At 40.4% G+C, this 25549-nt stretch overlaps 1 protein-coding gene across 1 annotated transcript in view; it reads left to right on the top strand.

Moving 5' to 3' along the window:
* Positions 1-497: 497 nt before the first annotated feature.
* LOC139765618 (kelch domain-containing protein 4) overlaps positions 498-25549 on the top strand; it is a 107044-nt gene continuing 81992 nt past the window's right edge. Inside the window, exons 1-4 of the mRNA XM_071693283.1 lie at positions 498-736; positions 5004-5174; positions 12053-12169; positions 13145-13263. Of these exons, the coding sequence (XP_071549384.1) occupies positions 521-736; positions 5004-5174; positions 12053-12169; positions 13145-13263 (623 nt within the window). The 5' untranslated portion in view covers positions 498-520. The remainder of the gene's footprint in view (positions 737-5003; positions 5175-12052; positions 12170-13144; positions 13264-25549) is intronic.

The raw sequence follows: 25549 nt of genomic DNA, 5'->3' as shown, positions 1-25549 counted from the left end.
AGTAATCACCCAATATGAAGGTAATCACCCAATATGAAGGTAATCACCCAATATGAAGTAATCACCCAATATGGTTGTTATCTTCATATATCATCATAATTGATGTGTTTGTAACAATTGGTCATTTTGTAAATTTGTTGTTAGTAAATAGTTTTCACTTCGTGGTTTACATATCAATGGCCTAACTATTATGGAAATGATATTTTCAATTCATGTTGAATGCATTTACACAATAAGTTTTATTTGAAGAATATATTGAAAGTTTATATTAGACCGTTTTATATGAAGGGTATATTGAATATTTATATTAAAGAAAGTTTTATTTGATGGATATATTGAAAATTCATAGAACTATTTTTCTCGGTATTTTGTTTGTTTGCAATTGTTTGTCTTGGAGAAGGTAGTGGTGGCCACGTGCAGGTGCGGTGTTGCCGCACTTACTTACGTATAACTCTTATCATTATAACAACAACAACTAAAACTTGTGGCAAAAATGAATCTACAAACACATAAATGTATTATGATTCAAAACTGTATTTTTGGCTATTATATTTGTAATGAAAAATGTTTAAATATTGTTGATATGTTTGTGAGGTTACAACAGTGTTTGTATGTGGCAGCAGACAAGATGGGGAAGAAAGACAAGAAGAAAGGTAAAGGTGCGGAAAAAACCGTGTTAAAGACGGAGAAAAAGAAGAATCAGAAGATCAAGAAAGAATTAGCAGCCAAAGGAGAGGTTAGTAGTAAGTTATGCAGCTTATTTTGCCGACAATGTATCACGTCATGACTTACCTCCATAACTTAGCAATCTAATAAGCCAGACTTGTCTCTATCTATGGATAATTTATATACTCGCTTTTAACTTGTTTCATTTGTAATAATTATATCTATATTAAGTATTTCGTTTGATTGTAATGTATAATTAAACTTGACTTTTACTGGGAGAGATGATGAATGTTTTTTTTTCATACTTGCTTGTTATATCTCCTGCATGTGCCAGATAATGACTGGAACACAAAGGTCACATTTCCTCATATATTCTCTAGCTTTCACAAGTAATGCATGGTAACCACAGCTCTCTATTCACACCCAGGCCCTACAGACACCCAGGCCCTACAGACACTTCTATAAATGCTGTGATGACATTTTTGTGCTTTATTTACACTAGTTCCTGGACTTAACAATCTTTTTGATAGGTTAAAAGTTTGGGCAAAAATGTGGATTCATGTAAAGATCAATTTCCAGAGTAAAAAAGATTAGTTTTGGTCATTTACCAAGAATCAATATATTGTTAGATTTACTGGAATATGCAAATAATGGGTACATCAAACTCAACAGTTTTCTTCAAGTTTATTTGGAGATGTGGAGATGAAATTATAAACTCTTAGTATTAAGAATGTCATGTTTTCCCAGAAAATAGGATGGGCTGTGAAGCGTAGGGAAATGGTACGGTAAAAATATGCAAGACGAGATTTCACCGTAGTGGTTTTAAACTATAGTGTACGAGTAATGTATTGTAATTACCTGGGAATAACATAATATTTATGCAAATTTAATCAATAAAAGTCAAGGACCACATTGGAAATGTTTTTGTAGACTTAATGTGCTCTCCTTAGTGAAATGTTTCTATATGCACACTTTATATTTATGTATGATAGCTATATTAGATGGCTATGATTTGGGCCTCAGCTGTCACAGCTAATGTGAAAAGATATCACCTGCTAAGGAGGTTAGCTGAAGCTTCATAGGTTTGGTTTATTCATTTCCAAGTGTGTTACCTACATAAACATTCCTCAACCCCATATTTTCATTGATGGTCATAAACCTTGGATACAATTTGATGTTCCAAATCATGTTCTACTTGTTTTACGTTTAAAACAATTAGTATTGCAGAACACAGTCACTAATATCCAAAGTTGATATTAATGTTGAGTCCTGTTGATACACAAATTCTGTTTAACAAAACTCTACCAATTGTTCACTACTTTTCAGGATCCTTAAATCAAGAAACACGAGACATTTTTCAGAAGTGTTAGGAATAAGCTTGACGAGAATCTTTAGAAAAGTTATCAAAGACAGATCCTTTCATGACAATAGAAATGATAAGCATACTTATTTCTCTTGTCTGTCTTGTCTTATCATGTTTTATCACATTAAAAAATCTCTGACTGCCCTTTTCAATGTCACTAGTTACAAGAAAAGTTCCAGATGAATGGAAGTTTGCCAGTGTAACACTGATATTTAGAAAAACATAATGTTACTATCCAAAAATTATTGTCCTGTTAGCTTAATGTCTGTTGTTGGAAAACTTATGAAAACCATCATTTGAGATATAAATGTGTAAACCATTTAGTGGGCCAACTCTTAATAAATGATTCTTAGCATGGTTTTTAGCGAATCACTCACGGCTGACAAATCTGCCTGATTTCTTTTATGATGTAATCAACATATATGACGTGAGTAAAACAATGTTATCTACCCAGACTTTCTAACAACTTTCAGTATGGTTCAGCATCAAAGATTACTAGCAAAAATTGTCACTTGGCATTGATGGGGGTTGGACTTCAGTGGATAGGAAATTGGTCAACTTGCCTTAAGCAGAGTTGTGATTGATGGTCAGTTCTCAGAATAGTCAGATGTAACAAGTGGAGTCACACAAGGATCAGTCTTGGGAACGGTTCTCTTTCTCATATATATTAATGATATTGATAAAGGACTGCATTGCAAGATATATTCACTGGTGATACAAAATTGGGTAATAGGTCAAATGAATGTCTACAGCTTCAAACTGACATAGAGAAACTAATGAACTGGTTCATAAGTGGCGAATGAATCAAAATAGCTTTTAAGTGCGAAGCTTTAGATATTGTTAGGAAAAATGAAAAGAGAAGCTACAGTTGAATTAGTTGAACTACAAAAGGTAAATGAGGAAGGGAAGAAGACTTGGATGTAATAACCCCTTGTGACCTTGGATGTAGTAACCCCTTGTGACCTAAAGACAAGGAAGCAGCGCACAGAGGCAGTGAAAAGAGGAAACAAATTTCGTTTTTCAAAGGTAGAGCCTTCATACCTAAGTCTAGGGAAATCATCCTTACTCTTTACAGTTCATTAGTTCATCCACATCATGAATGTTGTGTTCAGTTTAGGCCTTCGTACTTGAAAAAAAGACATTGACTGAATGGTGAGAGTCCAGTGTTATGCTACCAAGATGATTCCTGGACCGAGAAACAAATGCTACAAGATCAGATTAAATGACTTCATCTGTTTAGCTTAGAAAAGAGAAGGTAAGAGGTGGTCGGATACAAGGATTCAAAATGATTAAAGCCTTATGATAATCTTGATCTATCAAGTTACCTAAGACTTGATTCATCTGATATACTTGTAGTAATGGATACAAAGTCGTGGGCAAATGGTATACCTTGAATGGGATGGAGTACTTTTTATTCAGCAGAATTGGTAACATATGGAATGATTTACCAAGTAGAGTGGTTGAAAACAAGACTATAGATACATTTAAGAATACCCCTGATAAATAATTTGCTTCAAGTAATGACTCATTATTTGTGCCTCCATAGTCAAAATGAAAATCTTAAGGTTATTCTCTTTGAATTATCTGTACGCCCTCTAACTTTCACCACACTATTCTGTGAGTGTTTGATATCTTCCAGTATCACAAACAGCCATGAAAGGGCCCAGTGGTCTGTTGCTGTTTGAATTTTTATGTATTCCTTTGTTACTGATTGTAATCTCATTTGTGATGAGAGTCTACCCTGTACATACCATAAGTATAGAGCAGGTTCTTTCATTACAAAGAAGGTTGGTACACCCCCCCTCCTGATATATGTATGAGTTCACTTCTGACTGACTGGTCAGATCTCAAAATGGACGTAAATAGAACACATCAGCATTGCATGTCAGCATTGCATGTAGAATTCATATACTTGTACAGCATTCTTTTATCTTACTCAGTTTCTGTCATAATTATCTCGTTTTTTATTAATCATCTTTATTATATGATTCTGTAGTTTCTTTTTACCTTTTATGTATGATTCTTTTGTTCATTTTTTACCTTTTATGTATGATTCTTTAGTTCTTATTTCATCATTTTTGTTTTTTTATATTTTTTCCGGTCATATCTATTGATGGTCGTAAGTTGCATAGGTTGTGAGTAGGGTAGAGCCTGTACTTTTGATGATAATGCAATTTGACATGTACCCATGCTTGACATACCATAAGTATAGAGAAGGCTCTTTCATTACAAAGTAAGTTAATTCTTGTGATAATGTATACTTAACGTGTCCCACAGATGGCATACCATAAGTATAGAGCAGGCTCTTTCATTACACATAGTTCAGTACCTATGATTATGATGTAACTTGACATGTTCCCATGCTTGACGTACCAGAAGTATTGAGCAGGCTTTCACATTACAAATAAGTTTGATACCCTTGGTAATATGTAAGTTGACATGTTTCCATGCTTGACGTACTATGATTATAGAGCAGGTTCTTTCATTACAAATAAGGATAATACTTCACATGTTCCCACACTTGACAGACAATCCTTGTGGGTGGTAAGAGTTCCTTGAGTTCCGTAGTCATGAAGACGTGAACATCTCAAAAGTGCTTTGGTCTTTGTTTTGTTTCCTTTATGGTTTACTACAAATCATATTATCTGAGTAATTTTGTACCCTCTTTGATTTATTGTGACATAATGTATAACATTTGGAAAATAAAAGCTGCAACCTGCTTAAGTGTAAGGAAAGCAAGAAATCTTGTGGCCATAGTACAAAGAATGAAGACATTAGTCAGCAACCCTCAGTTTATAGATATTTTCCAGGTCATAAGTGTGTGAACTCAGTAATTTTTTGTGCTTGAGTCTGTATATGAAAAACTTGCTGAAAATGTTTGGTGAATCTTTTGTATCTTTCTTTCATACTACTATTCGCCATTTCCCGCTTTAGTGAGGTAGCGTTAAGATTAAATACTTTTGCTGTCACACAGGAAGACATATGTTCTGTTCTTGCCAAAGCTGTTGAGGCAGACAAAGCTAAGGTTGCCGTAACAGAAGAATTGGTTCCACCTCCATCTAAACGAACGGCATTTAGCTTTACACCACATCCAGACAAGGACCAGCTCATTTTATTTGGTGGCGAATACTTCAATGGTAATAAGGTAGGATTTTTATTCTTCTGTAGATGAGATTTTAGAGAGGATAAGATTGAGGAAAGATGTCTAGTGTAGTGGTTTGTGTGAATTGTATTCAGGTCCACCTGGATTTGAATCCTAGGCTGGGCAGTTAGCCCATATCTAACCCAGCTGCTTATCCTACACACACACACACCCACACACACACCCACACACACACACGCACACACACACATGAGTGCACCCACTTGAGAGCTGGCCTTTAAATGGATACCTGGTATAGGTTTGGGGATATGTATGTATGTAGCACATGTTGGTCAGCTATAATTAATGAATTCTTTTATGTTGTCTTAGGTACCATAAAGATGAAGTGAGGAAAATTTGCCAATCTCTCAGTCAGCAAGTTGTTATTCTTGAGTCATAAAGCTTAGTTTATATAGAATGGAGTTATGGCCTAAGGAGAACAAAGGTAAAAAGATGGAGTGAAGGTGTTTATGTTTTGATGCTTCTCTAGTATTGCAAATATTCATAACATAATTACTGAGAAATGTAATGATTCTTGATTTTGTAAACTTTAGTTCAGTGATTTTCCCATGTAGGTACAAGGTTAGGAACTGGAGACCCATGTGACTCACCGAAAATTGCTGTGTAAGTTTACTTACCAACTAAAATATGTCAGAGAACTTACAAACTTCTATGAAATATTCATACAGTCAGGAAACTGTAATGATTATTTACCATGCATTTTGAGAAAACTAATTACAAAAAATATTTAAGATGAAAGTCCTTTGTAGGTAGACATTGCAAGAAAATTTTTCAAATTAAACTTGAATTATGTGGTGAATAGTTATTTTATATGTATATTTTATTATACTTGGTCTCCTGCGTTAGCGAGGTAGTGCAAGGAAACAGATGAAGGAATGGCCCAACCCACCCACATACACATGTATATACATACAAGTCCACACACACATAAATACATACCTATACATTTCAACGTATACATATATATACATACACAGATATATACATATATACACATGTACATAATTCATACTTGCTACCTTTATTCATTCCCGTTGCCACCCTGCCACACATGAAATGATAACCCCCTCCCCCTGCACATGTGCAAGGTTGTGCTAGGAAAAGACAATAAAGGCCACATTCGTTCACACTCAGTCTCTAGCTGTCATGTATAATGCACCGAAACCACAGCTCCATTAGTATATATATATTTATTATTTATTTATTTATTTTGCTTTGTTGCTGTCTCCTGTGTTAGCGAGGTAGAGCAAGGAAACACACGAAAGAATGGCCCAACCCGCCCACATACACATGTATATACATACACGTCCACACACGCAAATATACATACCTATACATCTCAATGTACGCATATATATACACACACAGACATATACATATATACACATGTACATAATTCATACTGTCTGCCTTTATTTGTTCCCATCGCCACCTCGCCACACATGGAATAACAACCCCCTCCCCCCTCATGTGTGCGAGGTAGCGCTAGGAAAAGACACCAAAGGCCCCATTCGTTCACACCCAGTCTCTAGCTGTCATGTAATAATGCACCAAAACCACAGCTCCCTTTCCACATCCAGGCCCCATAGAACTTTTCATGGTTTACCCCAGACGCTTCGCATGCCCTGGTTCAATCCATTGACAGCACATCAACCCCGGTATACCACATCGTTCCAATTCACTCTATTCCTTGCATGCCTTTCACCCTCCTGCATGTTCAGGCCCCGATCACTCAAAATCTTTTTCACTCCATCTTTCCACCTCCAATTTGGTCTCCCACTTCTCCTCGTTCCCTCCACCTCTGACACATATATCCTCTTGGTCAATCTTTCCTCACTCATTCTCTCCATATGACCAAACCATTTCAAAATACCCTCCTCTGCTCTCTCAACCACACTCTTTTTATTTCCACACATCTCTCTTACCCTTACATTACTTACTCGATCAAACCACCTCACACGACATATTGTCCTCAAACATCTCATTTCCAGCACATCCATACTCCTGCGCACAACTCTATCCATAGCCCACGCCTCGCAACCATACAACATTGTTGGAACCACTATTCCCTCAAACATACCCATTTTTGCTTTCCGAGATAATGTTCTCGACTTTCAGACAGTCTTCAAGGCTCCCAGAATTTTCGCCCCCTCCCCTACCCTATGATTCACTTCCGCTTCCATGGTTCCATCCACTGCCAGATCCACTCCCAGATATCTAAAACACTTTACTTCCTCCAGTTTTTCTCCATTCAAACTTATCTCCCAATTGACTTGACCCTCAACCCTACTATACCTAATAACCTTGCTCTTATTCACATTTACTCTTAACTTTCTTCTTTCACACACTTTACCAAACTCAGTCACCAGGTTCTGCAGTTTCTTACATGAATCAGCCACCAGCGCTGTATCATCAGCGAACAACAACTGACTCACTTCCCAAGCTCTCTCATCCAGAACAGACTGCATACTTGCCCCTTTTCCCAAAACTCTTGCATTCACCTCACTAATAACCCCATCCATAAACAAATTAAACAACCATGGAGACATCACACACCCCTGATGCAAACCTACATTCACTGAGAACCAATCACTTTCCTCTCTTCCTACACGTACACATATATATATAGGTGTATAAAGTCAGGGGTTAGTGAGAGGACAAGAGCAAGGGAAGGAGTAGCACTACTTCTGAAACAGGAGTGGTGGAAGTATGTGATGGAGTGTAAAAAATTAAACTCTAGATTGATATGGGTAAAACTGAAAGTGGAGGGAGAGAGATGGGTAATTATTGGTTCAAATGCACCTGGGCATGAGAAGAAAGATCATGAGAGGCAAGTGCTTTGGGAGCAGCTGAGTGAGTGTGTTAGTAGTTTTGATGCATGAGACCGGGTTATAGTGATGGATGATTTGAATGCAAAGGTGAGTAATGTGGCAGCTGAGGGAATAATTGGTGTGCATTGGGTGTTCAGTGTTGTAAATGGAAACGGTGAAGAGCTTGTAGATTTGTGTGCTCAAAAAGGACTGATGATTGGGAATACCTGGTTTAGAAAGAGAGATATACATAAGGATATGTATGTAAGTAGGAGAGATGGCCAGAGAGCACTATAGGATTAAGTATTAATTGATAGGCACGTGAAAAAGAGACTTTTGGGTGTTAATGTGCTGAGCTGGTGCAACTGGAGGGATGTCTGATCATTATTGTGTAGAGGCAAAGGTGAAGATTTGTAGAGGTTTTCAAAAAAGAAGAGAGAATGTTGGGGTGAAGAGAGTGGTGAGAGTAAGTGGGCTTGGGAAGGAGACTTGTGTGAGGAAGTACCAGGAGAGACTGAGTACAGAAAAAAGTGAGAGCAAAGGAGGTAAGGGGAGTGGGGGAGGATTGGGATGTATTCAAGAAAGTAGTGATGGCTTGCGCAAAAGGTGCTTTTGCCATGAGAAAGGTGGGAGGTGGGCTTATTAGAAAGGGTAGTGAGTGGTGGGATGAAGAAGCAAGAGTGTCAGTGAAAGAGAAGAGAGAGCATTTGGATGATTTTTTGCGGGGAAATAATGCAAATAAGTGGGAGATGTGCAAAAGAAAGAGGCAGGAGGTCAAGAGAAAGGTGCAAGAGGTGAAAAAGAGGGCAAATGAGAGTTGGGGTGAGAGAGTATCATTAAATATTAGGGAGAATAAGATGTTTTGGAAGGAGGTAAATAAAGTGCGTAAGACAAGAGAAAAAATGGGAACATCGGTGAAGGGGGCTAATGGGAATAGCAAGGTAATAACAAGTAGTGGTGAAGTGAGAAGGAGATGGAGTAAGTATTTTGAAGGTTTGTTGAATGTGTTTGATGATAGAGTGGCAGATATAGGGTGTTTTGGTCGAGGTGGTGTGCGAAGTGAGAGGGTCAGGGAGCATGGTTTGGTAAACAGAGAAGAGGTAGTGAAATCTTTGCAGAAGATGAAAGCCGGCAAGGCGGTGGGTTTGGATGGTATTGCAGTGGAATTTATTAAAAAAGGGGGTGACTCGTGTTATTGACTGGTTGGTGAGGATATTCAATTTATGTATAGTGCAAAGTGAAGTGTTTTAGGATTGGCGGAATGCATGCATAGTGCCATTGTACAAAGGCAAAGGGGATAAAGGTGTGTTCAAATTACAGAGGTATAAGTTTGGTGAGTATTCCCGGGAAATTACATGGGAGGGTATTGAATGAGAGGGTAAAGGAATGCACAAAGCATCAGATTGAGGAAGAGCAGTGTGGTTTCAGAAGTGGTAGAGGATGTGTGGATCAGGTGATTGCTTTGAAGAATGTATGCGAGAAATACTTAGAAAAACAAATGGATTTGTATGTGGCATTTATGGATCTGGAGAAGGTAATGATAGAGTTGATAGAGATGCTCTGTGGAGGTATTAAGAATATATGGTGTGGGAGTAAGTTGCAAGAAACAGGAAAAATTTTTATTAAGGATGTAAGGCATATGTAAGAGTAGGAAGAGAGGAAAGTGATTGGTTCCCAGTGAATGTCAGTTTGTAGCAGGGGTGTGTGATGTCTTCATGGTTGTTTAATTTGTTTATGGGTGGAATTGTAAGGGAGGTGAATGCAAGAGTTTTGGAGAGAGGGGCAAGGAAGCAGCCTGCTGTCAATGAGAGGGCTTGGGAAGTGAGTCAGTTGTTGTTTGCTGATGATACAGCGCTGATGGCTGATTCGGGTGAGAAACTGTATATACATAAACACCCATACACGCACATATACATACCTATACATTTCAACGTATACATACATATACGTACACAGACATATACATATTTACTAATGTACATATTCATACATGCTGCCTTCATCCATTCCCGCCGTCACCCCGCCACACATGAAATGGCACCCCCCCTCCCCCCACGTGCATGCGAGGTAGCACTAGGAAAAGACAGCAAAGGCCACATTCGTTCACACTCAGTCTCTAGCTGTCATGTGTAAAGCACTGAAACCACAGCTCCCTTTCCACATCGAGGCCCCCACAAAACTTTCCATGGTTTACCCCAGATGCTTCACATGCCCTGGTTCAATCCATTGACAGCACGTCAACCCCGGTATACCACATCGTTCCAATTCACTTTATTCTTTGCATGCCTTTCACCCTCCTGTATGTTCAGGCCCTGATCACTCAAAGTCTTTTTCTTTCCATCCTTCCAGCTCCAATTTGATCTCGCCACTTCTCCTCGTTCCCTCCACCTCTGATATATATATCCTCTCTGTCAATTTTTCCTCACTCATTCTCTCCATGTGGCCAAACCATTTGAGTACACCCTTTTCTGTTCTTTCAACCACACTCTTTTTATTACCACACATCTCTCTTACCCTTTCATTACTTACACGATCAAACCACCTCACACCACATATTGTCCTGAAACATCTCATTTCCAACACATTCAACTTCCTCTGTACAACTCTATCCATAGCCCACGCCTCGCAACCACATAACATTGTTGGAACCTCTATTCCTTCAAACATACCCATTTTTGCTTTCCGAGATAACATTCTCGCCTTCCATACATTTAATGGTCCCAGTTCCTTCACCCTCTCCCCCCATCCTGTGACTCACTTCTACGCCATGGTTCCATCCGCTGCCAAATCCAATCCCAGATACCTAAAACATTTCACTTCCTCCAGTTTTTCTCTTTTGAAAGTAACCTTCCAATTAAATTGTCCCTCAATGCTACTGAGCCTAATAACCTTGCTCTTATTCACATTTCCTCTCAGCTTTCTTCTTTCACACACTACCAAACTCAGTCATGAGCTTCTGCAGTTTCTCACCCGAATCAGCCACCAGCGCTGTATCATCAGCGAACAACTGACTCACTTTCCAGGCCCTCTCATCCACAAGAGTCTGCATACTTGCCCCTCTCTCCAAAACAGTTGCATTCACTTCCTTAACAACCCCATCCATTGATGAATTAAACAACCATGGAAACATCACGCACCCCAGCCGCAAACCGACATTTACTGAGAACCAATCACTTTCCACTCTTCCTACTCATACACATGCCTTACATCCTTGATAAAATCTTTTCACTGCTTCTAGCAACTTAGCTCCCACACCATATACTCTTATTACCTCCCACAGAGCATCTCTATCTACTTTATCATATGCCTTCTCCAGATCCATAAATGCTACATACAAATCCATTCACTTTTCTAAGTATTTCTCACATATATTCTTCAAAGCAAACACCGATGCACACATCCTCTACCACTTCTTAAACCACACTGCTCTTCCCCAATCTGATGCTCTGTACGTGCCTTTACCCTCTCAATCAATACCCTCCCATATGATTTCCCAGGAATACTGAACAAACTTATACCTCTGTAATTTGAACACTCACCTTTATCCCCTTTGCCTATGTTTAATGGCACTATGCATGCATTCCGCGGGATGGAGACAGGAATGGATGAAAGCAGCAAGTATGAATATGTAGATGTGTATATATGTATATGTCTGTGTATGTATATGTATGTATACATTGAAATGTATAGGTATGTATATGTGCATGTGTGGGCGTTTATGTATATACATGTGTATTGGGTGGGTTGGGCCATTCTTTCGTCTGTTTCCTTGCGTTACCTCGCTAATGTGGAAGATGGTGATTAAGTATAATAAAGAAATAAGAATAATATATATTGATTGTATTTATATTGTATGGTGTTTGTGTATTATGTGGCATTAAAACCAGTTCAGATGTAGTGCCTGAACATATTTTCCTATTCAGCTTTCTTTGGATGAGAGTAGTCTCCCATGTATTATATCACCCATTTTTTTGTTTCAGACAATCATGTACAATTACCTGTTCTTTTGCTTTAGACGGTAGTGTACAGTGATCTGTTCTTTTGTTTCAGACTATTATGTATAATGACCTGTTCTTTTATAACATAAAACAAGATCATTGGTTAAAAGTGACCAGTCCAGGAGGTCCACCACCAAGATCTGCACACCAGGCTGTTGCTTTGTCACAGGTATGGTGTAATGATAATAGTGATAACAGTTATGACAATGACAATGGTGATAATAGTGATGATAATGGTGATAACAGTAATGATAATGCAATAATAATGCAAAGTTTAATATTGGTCGTTGTTTATGATACAATTCTTAATGATATTCTTGATATGTATCCTATTTGATTTTTTGAAAGGCAGATATATAGGAGATATGCCAGCCTACAAACCATACAAACACTTTTAGATATTGGGGATCCAGCTGCACTACCCAGTGCATCTTGGCAGCCATAAATAACATTTATTATTGCACTGTATATACTGTACAAAGAAAGTTTTCTTTAGGATGCCATCCCATTGAGCAGCAACAAAGAGCATACAAAATAGGAATAAGAAAATTAAATAATTATGCATAATCATACTTAAGGATGTTTATCAGTGACAATCTATGAACATGCTAAAACTTAGATGATGGAGCAGAAATGAATACACTCATCATGGCTGGCAAACTGCAGTTAAGATAGTTATTTTTCATGTGGGGAATGTCATAGTCTTAGAAACTTGTGATCGCCTTGGTAATGCTAGTGGTTTGCTGTTAAAGGCACCAATTTTAGAATGTGGAAAATCAGCCCACACAGAAATGAGAAAAAGTCATATGTAAGGGCATGAAAAAGAAAGAAGCAGGCTTTAAGAATTGCTCTTAGCTCTCCAGCAATTAAAGTTGTAAGATTACCAGTGACTGAAATGATTTAGGAAATACATCATATATTACCGTGCTGTGATTCAGTGATGTTTAGTGATACTGGTATTGAAACAAACAAGCCACTGTTATCCCTCAACCTAATCTTGTTGATATCTCTCTTGTATCATTCCTTGTTAGCATGAGGGTTTGCCACAATAGCATCTGTAAAGGTTTGTGGCCAGTATGTGACCACTAAACAGAGTACTGTAGTGTCATTAAGGCAACAGTTATATGTTTATGTCTGTTTACAGGGTGGTGGTCAGCTGTGGATATTTGGTGGAGAATTCACCTCAGAATCACAGTCTCAGTTCTACCATTTCAAAGACCTATGGGTCTTCCATTTCATCTCTAAGAAATGGGAGAAAATTACGTATGTTGCCAACATATAGTTTTACTTTTATGATTTAAGTAAAATGCATGCTATATAAGTTTAAACAATATTTAGAATGCCTTCTTTTGTATAGTTTTTGCAAACTAGTACCTAATTTTTTTATCTTTTTCAAGACCCATATTATATTAACCAATATTACTTATTGATTTTGTGATTTGGTGAAAAGAGAAGAGGTGATGAAAGCTTTGCATAAACTAAAATGTGACAAGGCAGTTGGAGTTGATAGTATTGCAGGTGAATTTCTTAAAAAAAGAGGATGACTTTGTTGTTGATTTGTTAGTTAGGATTTTGAGTGTATTTATGGATCATGGTAAGGTGCCCAAGGATTGGCAAAATGCCTGTATATTGCCAGTATATAAAGGCAAGAGGTATGAGTTTACCTGGTAAGTCATATAGGAGAGTGGTGATTAATAAAGCATCAGATTGAGAGGAATAAGATGGTTTCGGTAGTGGTAGAGGATGTGTGGATCAGGTGTTTGCTAAGAAGAATGTGTGTTAGAAGTACAGAAACAGAAGGATTTGCATGAAACATTTATAGATCAGGAGAAAGCACATGATGTGGTTAACAGAGATGTCTTGTGGAAGGAGTTAGAGATAAATGGTGTACAAGGAAAGTTATTAGATGCAATGAAAAGTTTTTATCGTTAAAATAAGATGGCATATGTGCAAGTATGTAGGTAGGAAGGTGAATGGTTTCAGGTGAAGGTGGGTCAGTTTGCAACTGAGATGTTTGATGTCGTCATGGTTTTTCATTTGTTTATAAATGGACTGTTAATGGAAGTGTGTGGGAGGGTTTTAGGGGAAGGGGGTAGATCTGCAGTCTGGCAGGGGTGTGAGTGCTTGGAAGGTGATTTGTTATTCTTTGCTGATTACATGATGCTGGTGGTGAGTGAGTAACTACAGGAATTAGTGTCTAACTTTGGGATATTGTTTGAAAGGAGAAAGTTACAAGTAAATGTGAATAAAAGCAATGTTAGTAGATTTAGCAGTGCAGAAAAACTGGTTTGTTGAGGTGTGAGTTTGAGTGGAGGAAACCTGGCAGAAATGAAGTGCTTTAGATCTAATACTTGGGAGTGGACATGGCAGTGAATGGAACCATGGGAGCTGAGGGAGTCATTGGGTGGGTGAGGGGGTGATGGCCCAGGGAGCATTGAGGAATGTATGCTAAGAGAGTTTGCCATCTGGTAGGATGGTGATGGGCGTGTTTGAAAGTCATATTTCAACCAATAAGGTAGAAGGTGCTGCTACCGGGAAAAGTAAAGAGGCTCAGAATTGGGAATAGTATTGAGTTTCAGCATCTTGATGGGTACTCTAGTTTTACTTGAGTAGCCAAGTCTCACCCTGCCTCCTCCTGGTGACCTCGTCAGTACACTCCTTAGGGATGGAAATAAAGGGGGAGGCATTGCCCAATTACATTAGAGCAAAAATGATAGATATGGACCTGAGGTGTACTGTTGCTTTTAGTTTTGACAATTTTTGAGCCTTGCTGCCTCTGGAAACACTACGTTGGAGTTGCTTTATGCCAGTAACCTGTCAAAGATGAGGTGCAAAAGGGTAAGAAGCAGCACTGGAGTTTACCAGTTATGCCAAGGGTTAATTAAAAGGAATGAACAATAGAGGATGATGGGGATGACTGGGGTAAATAAAGGAAGGGAGATTGTGGAGAGGTTTAGAAGTTGTAGTGTGGAAGTGCTAGGGATTGGGGAAACCCATAACCTTGTGCAGGGTGTTTGGAGTGAAAATGGAAATGATGAATGTGAGTTATGGGAGGGCATAAAAGGATGTGTGGTATGGATGGGAATGAGTGAAGATTATCAAGGAAAAGAAGGATGTGCAATTCTGCTATCACCAAGAGTATGGGAGGGTGTTTTAGAGCATAGATGGAATGGATTAAGAATAGTGTGGGTGAAAGAAAAGAATGAGATTGTGAAATATGCAGGGATATATGTATATGCATCTGTAAATATGAAGACTGTGTGAGGTAAGGATGAAATGAAGCTTTTCTGGAGGAATTTGAATGACTGTATAAATGGTTTTGAGAATGAGAGAAGCAGAGCTGTATTAGATGATATGAATGCGAAAGTGCGATGTGATGAAATTGATGAGATAGTTGGTAAATGAGAAGTGCCTGGAGTGAATGAGAATGGAAGTTATCTTGTGGATATTTGTGCTGACAGGGTTTAATTCCTTGTGAACGCCTTTTTTCAGCACAAGATATACATGGCTGAGGAATGATGGAGAGAAGAGAGCAGAAGGCTTTGATTGACTATGTGGTGGTGGATGAAACATTGAGAAAGGTTGTTCTAGATGCTAGAGTAGTGAGAGGATTTTTTTGGAGACTAACCATTTTGCAGTTCTAGTGGGGATGAGGACCATGAAGAAATGGAGGTATGGTGTATAGAAGAAAGGAGAGGTGAAAGTGTTGGCAAGTGTGAAGATGAATCAGGAAAAATACAGGGAGGGGTGTGAAAGGAAAGGAACTAAAAGCTTAGATGGAAGTGCAGAGAATGTAGGAATGCAGTCATGTGTGAATAAGGTGTTTAAAATGTTTAGAGAAATACTAGTAAAGGTTATAGAATCAATATTTGGGTACAAGGTAGTGAGATACAGGAATAAAAAGGGCAACGTTTTTTTTTTTTTTTTTTTTCATACTTTTCGCCATACTTTTCGTATGGTGGACAAAAGAGATTAAAATGCTGTAAAAGAGAAGAAAAAGGCTTATGGTAGATTGCTCAATAGGATTGTACCAGTTGAAGTTCAGCAAAGGAGGAAGGAAGAATACAAAATACGTAAGCAGAATGTTAAAATGCATATAGAGGAAAGCAAAGAAAGAGAAGATGAAGATTTTGGAAGAAAGTTAAGTGAAAAGTTTACGGATAATAAGAAACTATACTGGAAGGAAGTGAAAAAGGGAAGAGGTGGATGTGAGAGTGGAAATGTTGATGTGAGAAGTAAGGAAGGGGAATTGTTGAATCAAAAGGAGGAAGTGAAAGGAAGATGGAAAGAGTATTTTGAAGACCTGATGAATGTGGAAGAAGGGGAGGCAGCAGTTATTACATGCATGGGTATGGAGGATGGAAGGAAGAGGATACAAGTGCAGGGGCCTGTAGTAAAGATGGAGGTAGGAAATGCTTCTGGAGTGGATGGGATTATGGCTGAAATGCTGAAGTATGGAGGAGAAAGTGTGATAGAGTGGATGCATCTTATTTGTAATTTAGCATGGAAACAGAAGGTTGTGCCTGAGGATTGGGTGAAAGCTATTTATTCAAAGGCAGAGGTGTGAAGGATTTATGTACCAGTTATAGGGGAATAAGTCTGTTAAGTATACTTGGAAAATTATTTATTTATTTTATTTTTATTATACTTTTTTGCTGTCTCCTGCGTTTAGCGAGGTAGTGCAAGGAAACAGACAAAAGAATGGCCAAACCCACCCACATACACATGCATATACATACCTATACATTTCAATGTATATGTATTTATATTTTATTTATTATACTTTGTCACTGTCTCTTGCGTTAGTGAGGTAGCGTAAGGAAACAGATGAAAGAATGGCCCAACCCACCCACATATGCATGTATATACATACGTCGCTGTCTCTTGCGTTATCAAAGTAGCGCAAAGAAACAGATGAAAGAATGGCCCAACCCACTCACATACACATGTATATACATACACGTCCACTTACGCAAAATACATACATATACATCTCAACGTGTACATATATATACACACACAGACATATACATATATACACATGTACATAATTCATACTGTCTGCCCTTATTCATTCCCGTTGCCACCCAGCCACACATGAAATGACAACCCCCTCGCCCCGCATGCGTGCAAGGTAGCCCTAGGAAAAGACAGCAAAGGCCACATTCGTTCACACTCAGTCTCTAGTTGTCATGTATAATGCACCAAAACCAAAGCTCCCTTTCCATATCCAGGCCCCACAAAACTTATCATGGTTTACCCCAGATGCTTCACATTCCCTGTTCAATCCATTGACAGCACGTCGATTCCAGTATACTACATCATTCCAATCCACTCTATTCCTTGCATGCCTTTCACCCTCCTGCATGTTCAGGCCCTGATCACTCAAAATCTTTTTCACTCCATCTTTCCACCTACAATTTGGGCTCCCACTTCTCCTCGTTCCCTTCACCTCTGACACATATATCCTCTTTGTTAATCTTTCCTCACTCATTCTTTCCATGTGACCAAACCATTTTAGAACACTGTCTTCTGCTCTCCCATCCAAACTCTTTTTATTACTACACATATCTCTCTTACCCTTTCTTTACTTACTCGATCAAACCACCTGACACCACATATTGTCCTCAAACATATCATTTCCAGAACATCCACCCTCTGCACAACTCTATCTATAGCCCACGCCTCGCAACAATATAACATTGTTGGAACCACTCTTCCTTCAAACATACCCATTTTTGCTTTCCAAGATGATGTTCTCGACTTCCACACATTTTTCAAAGCTCCCTGAACTTCCACCCCCTCCCCCACCCTATGATTCACTTCCACTTCCATGGTTCCATCCGCTGCCAAATCCACTCCCAGATATCTAAAACACTTCACTTCCTCCAGTTTTTTCCATTCAAACTTACCTCCCAGTTGACTTGGCCCTCAACCTTACTGTACCTAATAACCTTGCATTTATTCACATTTACTCCCAGCTTTCTTCTTTCACACACTTTACCAAACTCAGTCACCAGCTTCTGCAGTTTCTCATCCGAATCATCCACCAGTGCTGTATCATCAGCGAACAACAGCTGACTCACTTCCCAAGTTCGCTTATCCACAACAGACTGCATACTTGCCCCTCTTTCCAAAACTCTTGCATTCACCTCCCTAACAACCCCATCAGTCAACAAATGAAACAACCATGGAGACATCATGCACCCCTGCCGGCAACCAACATTCACTGAGAACCAATCACTTTCCTCTCTTCCTACTCGTACACATGCCTTACATCCTCGATAAAAACTTTTCACTGCTTCTAACAACTTGCCTCCCACACCATATATTCTTAATACCTTCCACAGAGCATCTCTATCAACTCAATCGTATGCCTTCTCCAGATCCATAAGTGCTACATACAAATCCATTTGCTTTTCTAAGTATTTCTCACATACATTCTTCAAAGCAAACACCTGATCCACACATCCCCTGCCACTTCTGAAACCACACTGCTCTTCCCCAATCTGATGCCCGGTATACCACATCGATCCAATTCACTTTATTCCTTGCCCGCCTTTCACCCTCCTGCATGTTCAGGCCCCGATCACTCAAAATCTTTTTCGCTCCATCTTTCCACCTCCAATTTGGTCTCCCACTTCTCCTCGTTCCCTCCACCTCCGACACATATATCCTCTTGGTCAATCTTTCCTCACTCATTCTCTCCATGTGCCCAAACCATTTCAAAACACCCTCTTCTGCTCTCTCAACCACTCTCTTTTTATTTCCACACATCTCTCTTACCCTTACATTACTTACTCGATCAAACCACCTCACACCACACATTGTCCTCAAACATCTCATTTCCAGCACATCCACCCTCCTCCACACAACTCTATCCATATAGCCCATGCCTGGCAACCGTATAACATTGTTGAATTCACTATTCCTTCAAACATACCCATTTTTACTTTCCGAGATAATGTTCTCGACTTCCACACATTTTTCAATGCTCCCAGAACTTTTGCCCCCTCCCCCACCCTATGATACAAGTGAGTGCTCAAATTACAGAGGTATAAGTTTGTTGAGAATATATGGTGTGGGAGGAAAGTTGTTAGAAGCAGTGAAAAGTTTTTATCGAGGATGTAAGGCATGTGTACGTGTAGGAAGAGAGGAAAGTGATTGGTTCTCAGTGAATGTAGGTTTGCGGCAGGGGTGTGTGATGTCTCCATGGTTGTTTAATTTGTTTATGGATGGGGTTGTTAGGGAGGTAAATGCAAGAGTTTTGGAAAGAGGGGCAAGTATGAAGTCTGTTGGGGATGAGAGAGCTTGGGAAGTGAGTCAGTTGTTGTTCGCTGATGATACAGCGCTGGTGGCGGATTCATGTGAGAAACTGCAGAAGCTGGTGACGGAGTTTGGTAAAGTGTGTGGAAGAAGAAAGTTAAGAGTAAATGTCAATAAGAGCAAGGTTATTAGGTACAGTAGGGTTGAGGGTCAAGTCAATTGGGAGGTGAGTTTGAATGGTGAGAGGCTGGAGGAAGTGAAGTGTTTTAGATATCTGGGAGTGGATCTGTCAGCGGATGGAACCATGGAAGCGGAAGTGGATCATAGGGTGGGGGAGGGGGCGAAAATTTTGGGAGCCTTGAAAAATGTGTGGAAGTCGAGAACATTATCCCGGAAAGCAAAAATGGGTATGTTTGAAGGAATAGTAGTTCCAACAATGTTGTATGGTTGCGAGGCGTGGGCTATGGATAGAGTTGTGCGTAGGAGGATGGATGTGCTGGAAATGAGATGTTTGAGGACAATGTGTGGTGTGAGGTGGTTTGATCGAGTAAGTAACGTAAGGGTAAGAGAGATGTGTGGAAATAAAAAGAGCGTGGTTGAGAGAGCAGAAGAGGGTGTTTTGAAATGGTTTGGGCACATGGAGAGAATGAGTGAGGAAAGATTGACCAAGAGGATATATGTGTCGGAGGTGGAGGGAACGAGGAGAAGAGGGAGACCAAATTGGAGGTGGAAAGATGGAGTGAAAAGGATTTTGTGTGATCGGGGCCTGAACATGCAGGAGGGTGAAAGGAGGGCAAGGAATAGAGTGAATTGGAGCGATGTGGTATACAGGGGTTGACGTGCTGTCAGTGGATTGAATCAAGGCATGTGAAGCGTCTGGGGTAAACCATGGAAAGCTGTGTAGGTATGTATATTTGCGTGTGTGGACGTGTGTATGTACATGTGTATGGGGGGGGTTGGGCCATTTCTTTCGTCTGTTTCCTTGCGCTACCTCGCAAACGCGGGAGACAGCGACAAAGTATAAAAAAAAAAAAAAAAAAAAAAAGTTTGTTGAGTATCCCTGGGAAATTATATGGGATCAAATTACAGAGGTATAAGTTTGTTGAGTATCCCTGGGAAATTATATGGGAGGGTATTGATTGAGAGGGTGAAAGCATGTGCAGAGCATCAAATTGGGGAAGAGCAGTGTGGTTTCAGAAGTGGTAGAGGATGTGTGGATCAAGTGTTTGCTTTGAAGAATGTGTGAGAGAAATATTTAAAAAAGTAAATGGATTTGTATGTAGCATTTATGGATCTGGAGGAGGCATATGATAGAGTTGATAGAGATGCTCTGTGGAAGGTATTAAGAATATATGGTGTGGGAGGCAAGTTGTTAGAAGCAGTTAAAAGTTTTTATCGAGGATGTAAGGCATGTGTACGTGTAGGAAGAGAGGAAAGTGATTGGTTCTCAATGAATGTAGGTTTGCGGCAGGGGTGTGTGATGTCTCCATGGCTGTTTAATTTGTTTATGGATGGGGTTGTTAGAGAGGTGAATGCAAGAGTTTTGGAAAGAGGGACAAGTATGCAGTCTGTTGTGGATGAGAGAGCTTGGGAAGTGCGTCAGTTGTTGTTCGCTGATGATACAGCGCTGGTGGCTGATTCATGTGAGAAACTGCAGAAGCTGGTGACTGAGTTTGGTAAAATGTGTGAAAGAAGAAAGCTGAGAGTAAATGTGAATAAGAGCAAGGTTATTAGGTACAGTCGGGTTGAGGGACAAGTCAATTGGGAAGTAAGTTTGGATGGAGAAAACCTGGAGGAAGTAAAGTGTTTTAGATATCTGGGAGTGGATCTGGCAGCAGATGGAACCATGGAAGCGGAAGTGAATCATAGGGTGGGGGAGGGGGCGAAAATCCTGGGAGCCTTGAAGAATGTGTGGAAGTCGAGAACATTATCTCGGAAAGCAAAAATGGGTATGTTTGAAGGAATAGTGGTTCCAACAATGTTGTATGGTTGCGAGGCGTGGGCTATGGATAGAGTTGTGCGCAGGAGGATGGATGTGCTGGAAATGAGATGTTTGAGGACAATGTGTGGTGTGAGGTGGTTTGATCGAATAAGTAATGTAAGGGTAAGAGAGATGTGTGGAAATAAAAAGAGCGTGGTTGAGAGAGCAGAAGAGGGTGTTTTGAAATGGTTTGGGCACATGGAGAGAATGAGTGAGGAAAGATTGACCAAGAGGATATATGTGTCGGAGGTGGAGGGAACGAGGAGAAGTGGGAGACCAAATTGGAGGTGGAAAGATGGAGTGAAAAAGATTTTGAGTGATCGGGGCCTGAACATGCAGGAGGGTGAAAGGAGGGCAAGGAATAGAGTGAATTGGATCGATGTGGTATACCGGGGTTGACGTGCTGTCAGTGGATTGAATCAGGGCATGTGAAGCGCCTGGGGTGAACCATGGAAAGCTGTGTCGGTATTTATATTTGCGTGTGTGGACGTATGTATATACATGTGTATGGGGGTGGTTTGGGCCATTTCTTTCGTCTGTTTCCTTATGCTACCTCGCAAACACGGGAGACAGCGACAAAGCAAGTAAGGGGAGTGGGGGAGGAATGGGATGTATTTAGGGAATCAGTGATGGATTGCGCAAAAGATGCTTGTGGCATGAGAAGAGTGGGAGGTGGGTTGATTAGAAAGGGTAGTGAGTGGTGGGATGAAGAAGTAAGAGTATTAGTGAAAGAGAAGAGAGAGGCTTTTGGACGATTTTTGCAGGGAAAAAATGAAATAGAGTGGGAGACGTATAAAAGAAAGAGACAGGAGGTCAAGAGAAAGGTGCAAGAGGTGAAAAAAAGGGCAAATGAGAGTTGGGGTGAGAGAGTATCATTAAATTTTAGGGAGAATAAAAAGATGTTCTGGAAGGAGGTAAATAAAGTGCGTAAGACAAGGGAGCAAATGGGAACTTCAGTGAAGGGCGCAAATGGGGAGGTGATAACAAGTAGTGGTGATGTGAGAAGGAGATGGAGTGAGTATTTTGAAGGTTTGTTGAATGTGTTTGATGATAGAGTGGCAGATATAGGGTGTTTTGGTCGAGGTGGTGTGCAAAGTGCGGGGGTTAGGGAAAATGATTTGGTAAACAGAGAAAAGGTAGTAAAAGCTTTGCGGAAGATGAAAGCCGGCAAGGCAGCAGGTTTGGATGGTATTGCAGTGGAATTTATTAAATAAGGGGGTGACTGTATTGTTGACTGGTTGGTAAGGTTATTTAATGTATGTATGACTCATGGTGATGTGCCTGAGGATTGGCGGAATGCGTGCATAGTGCCATTGTACAAAGGCAAAGGGGATAAGAGTGAGTGCTCAAATTACAGAGGTATAAGTTTGTTGAGTATTCCTGGCAAATTATATGGGAGTGTATTGATTGAGAGGGTAAAGGCATGTACAGAGCATGAGATTGGGGAAGAGCAGTGTGGTTTCAGAAGTGGTAGAGGATGTGTGGATCAGGTGTTTGCTTTGAAGAATGTATGTGAGAAATACTTAGAAAAGCAAATGGATTTTTTTTTTTGTTTTTTTTTTTTTTTTTTTTACTTTGTCGCGTCTTCCAGCGGTTGCCATTGAGGGATGCGAAAGGTAATGACGATTTGTTTTGGCCCTTAACCCCCCCCCACCACACAAGACTCTGTTGTGTCTGTACTTCCAACACTCGATTATTGATTCTTTACCGTCTCTGCGTTCCGATGGGTGTTGACCCCAGTCAGGTCAAACAGGCAGTGTGGACCTTGAACCTCTGTCTGGCTAGGGCATTTCCCGGGTGAACTATGAGAGCCTTGGATAGAGTGGGAAGGGACAGAAGGGCATAAAGCCGGATGGGGACTGGCACAATGTGATATATTTTATGAGGGGGATATGAATGAGGGCATAAGAAATTGGGGGGAGAACGAGGGGAAGAAGCGGGAACGCATACGCCGTATCTGAAGTGAAGAGGGGGCTTGAGGGCAAGAAAGATGGACGAGAATGGGGCCCACTTTTAATAGGCTTTTAATCACCGCGGAGGCGAGAGCTTACTAGCGAGGTGGAGGGCCTTTTATGCTCGACTGGTCAGGTAGTGTCGCTCTCGTTCTTTCCACATCTCCACCTCAAAATTGTCCTCTAACTTTCATTTCATGCACATCCATCCTCCTGCGCACATCTCTATCCATAGCCCACGCCTCGCAACCATACAACATTGTTGGAACCACTATTCCTTCAAACATACCCATTTTTGCTTTCCGAGATAATCTTCTCGACTTCCACACATTTTTCAATGCTCCCAGAACTTTTGCCCCCTCCCCCACCCTATGATCCACTTCCGCTTCCATGGTTCCATCCGCTGACAGATCCACTCCCAGATATCTAAAACACTTCACTTCCTCCAGTTTTTCTCCATTCAAACTCACCTCCCAATTGACTTGACCCTCACCCCTACTGTACCTAATAACCTTGCTCTTACTCACATTTACTCTTAACTTTCTTCTTCCACACACTTTACCAAACTCAGTCACCAGCTTCTGCAGTTTCTCACATGAATTCTGCACTGCGCTTGTATCATCACGCGAACACCCCCCCCCCTACACCAACAACCCCCCACCTCTTCCTCACTTACAAGCTCTCTCATCCCCAACAGACTTCATACTTGCCCCTCTTTCCAAAACTCTTGCATTTACCTCCCTAACAACCCCATCCATAAACAAATTAAACAACCATGGAGACATCACACACCCCTGCCGCAAACCTACATTCACTGAGAACCAATCACTTTCCTTCTCCTACACGTACACATGCCTTACATCCTCGATAAAAACTTTTCACTGCTTCTAACAACTTGCCTCCCACACCATATATTCTTAATACCTTCCACAGAGCATCTCTATCAACTCTATCATATGCCTTATCCAGGTCCATAAATGCTACATACAAATCCATTTGCTTTTCTAAGGTTTTTTTTTTTTGTTTTTTTTTTTTTTTTACTTTGTCGCTGTCTCCCGCGTTTGCGAGGTAGCGCAAGGAAACAGACGAAAGAAATGGCCCAACCCCCCCCCCATACACATGTATATACATACATCCACACACGCAAATATACATACCTACACAGCTTTCCATGGTTTACCCCAGACGCTTCACATGCCTTGCTTCAATCCACTGACAGCACGTCAACCCCTGTATACCACATGACTCCAATTCACTCTATTTCTTGCCCTCCTTTCACCCTCCTGATGTTCAGGCCCCGATCACACAAAATCTTTTTCACTCCATCTTTCCACCTCCAATTTGGTCTCCCTCTTCTCCTCGTTCCCTCCACCTCCGACACATATATCCTCTTGGTCAATCTTTCCTCACTCATTCTCTCCATGTGCCCAAACCATTTCAAAACACCCTCTCTGCTCTCTCAACCACGCTCTTTTTATTTCCACACATCTCTCTTACCCTTTCTTTACTTACTCGATCAAACCACCTCACACCACACATTGTCCTCAAACATCTCATTTCCAGCACATCCATCCTCCTGCGCACATCTCTATCCATAGCCCACGCCTCGCAACCATACAACATTGTTGGAACCACTATTCCTTCAAACATACCCATTTTTGCTTTCCGAGATAATGTTCTCGACTTCCACACATTTTTCAATGCTCCCAGAACTTTTGCCCCCTCCCCCACCCTATGATCCACTTCCGCTTCCATGGTTCCATCCGCTGACAGATCCACTCCCAGATATCTAAAACACTTCACTTCCTCCAGTTTTTCTCCATTCAAACTCACCTCCCAATTGACTTGACCCTCACCCCTACTGTACCTAATAACCTTGCTCTTATTCACATTTACTCTCAACTTTCTTCTTCCACACACTTTACCAAACTCAGTCACCAGCTTCTGCAGTTTCTCACATGAATCAGCCACCAGCGCTGTATCATCAGCGAACAACAACTGACTCACTTCCCAAGCTCTCTCATCCCCAACAGACTTCATACTTGCCCCTCTTTCCAGGACTCTTGCATTTACCTCCCTTACAACCCCATCATAAACAAACATACATTCTTCAAAGCAAACACCTGATCCACACATCCTCTACCACTTCTGAAACCACACTGCTCTTCCCCAATCTGATGCTCTGTACATGCCTTCACCCTCTCAATCAATACCCTCCCATATAATTTACAGGAATACTCAACAAACTTATACCTCTGTAATTTGAGCACTCACTCTTATCCCCTTTGCCTTTGTTACATGGCATATGCATGAATTCGCCCAATCTCAGGCACCTCACATGGTCATACAT

This window comes from Panulirus ornatus, chromosome 55 (genome assembly GCF_036320965.1).
Source record: "Panulirus ornatus isolate Po-2019 chromosome 55, ASM3632096v1, whole genome shotgun sequence".
NCBI classification, from domain to species: domain Eukaryota; kingdom Metazoa; phylum Arthropoda; class Malacostraca; order Decapoda; family Palinuridae; genus Panulirus; species Panulirus ornatus.
The sequence above is the reverse complement of the archived record's forward strand: the minus strand, read 5'-3'. Positions and strand labels throughout refer to the sequence as shown.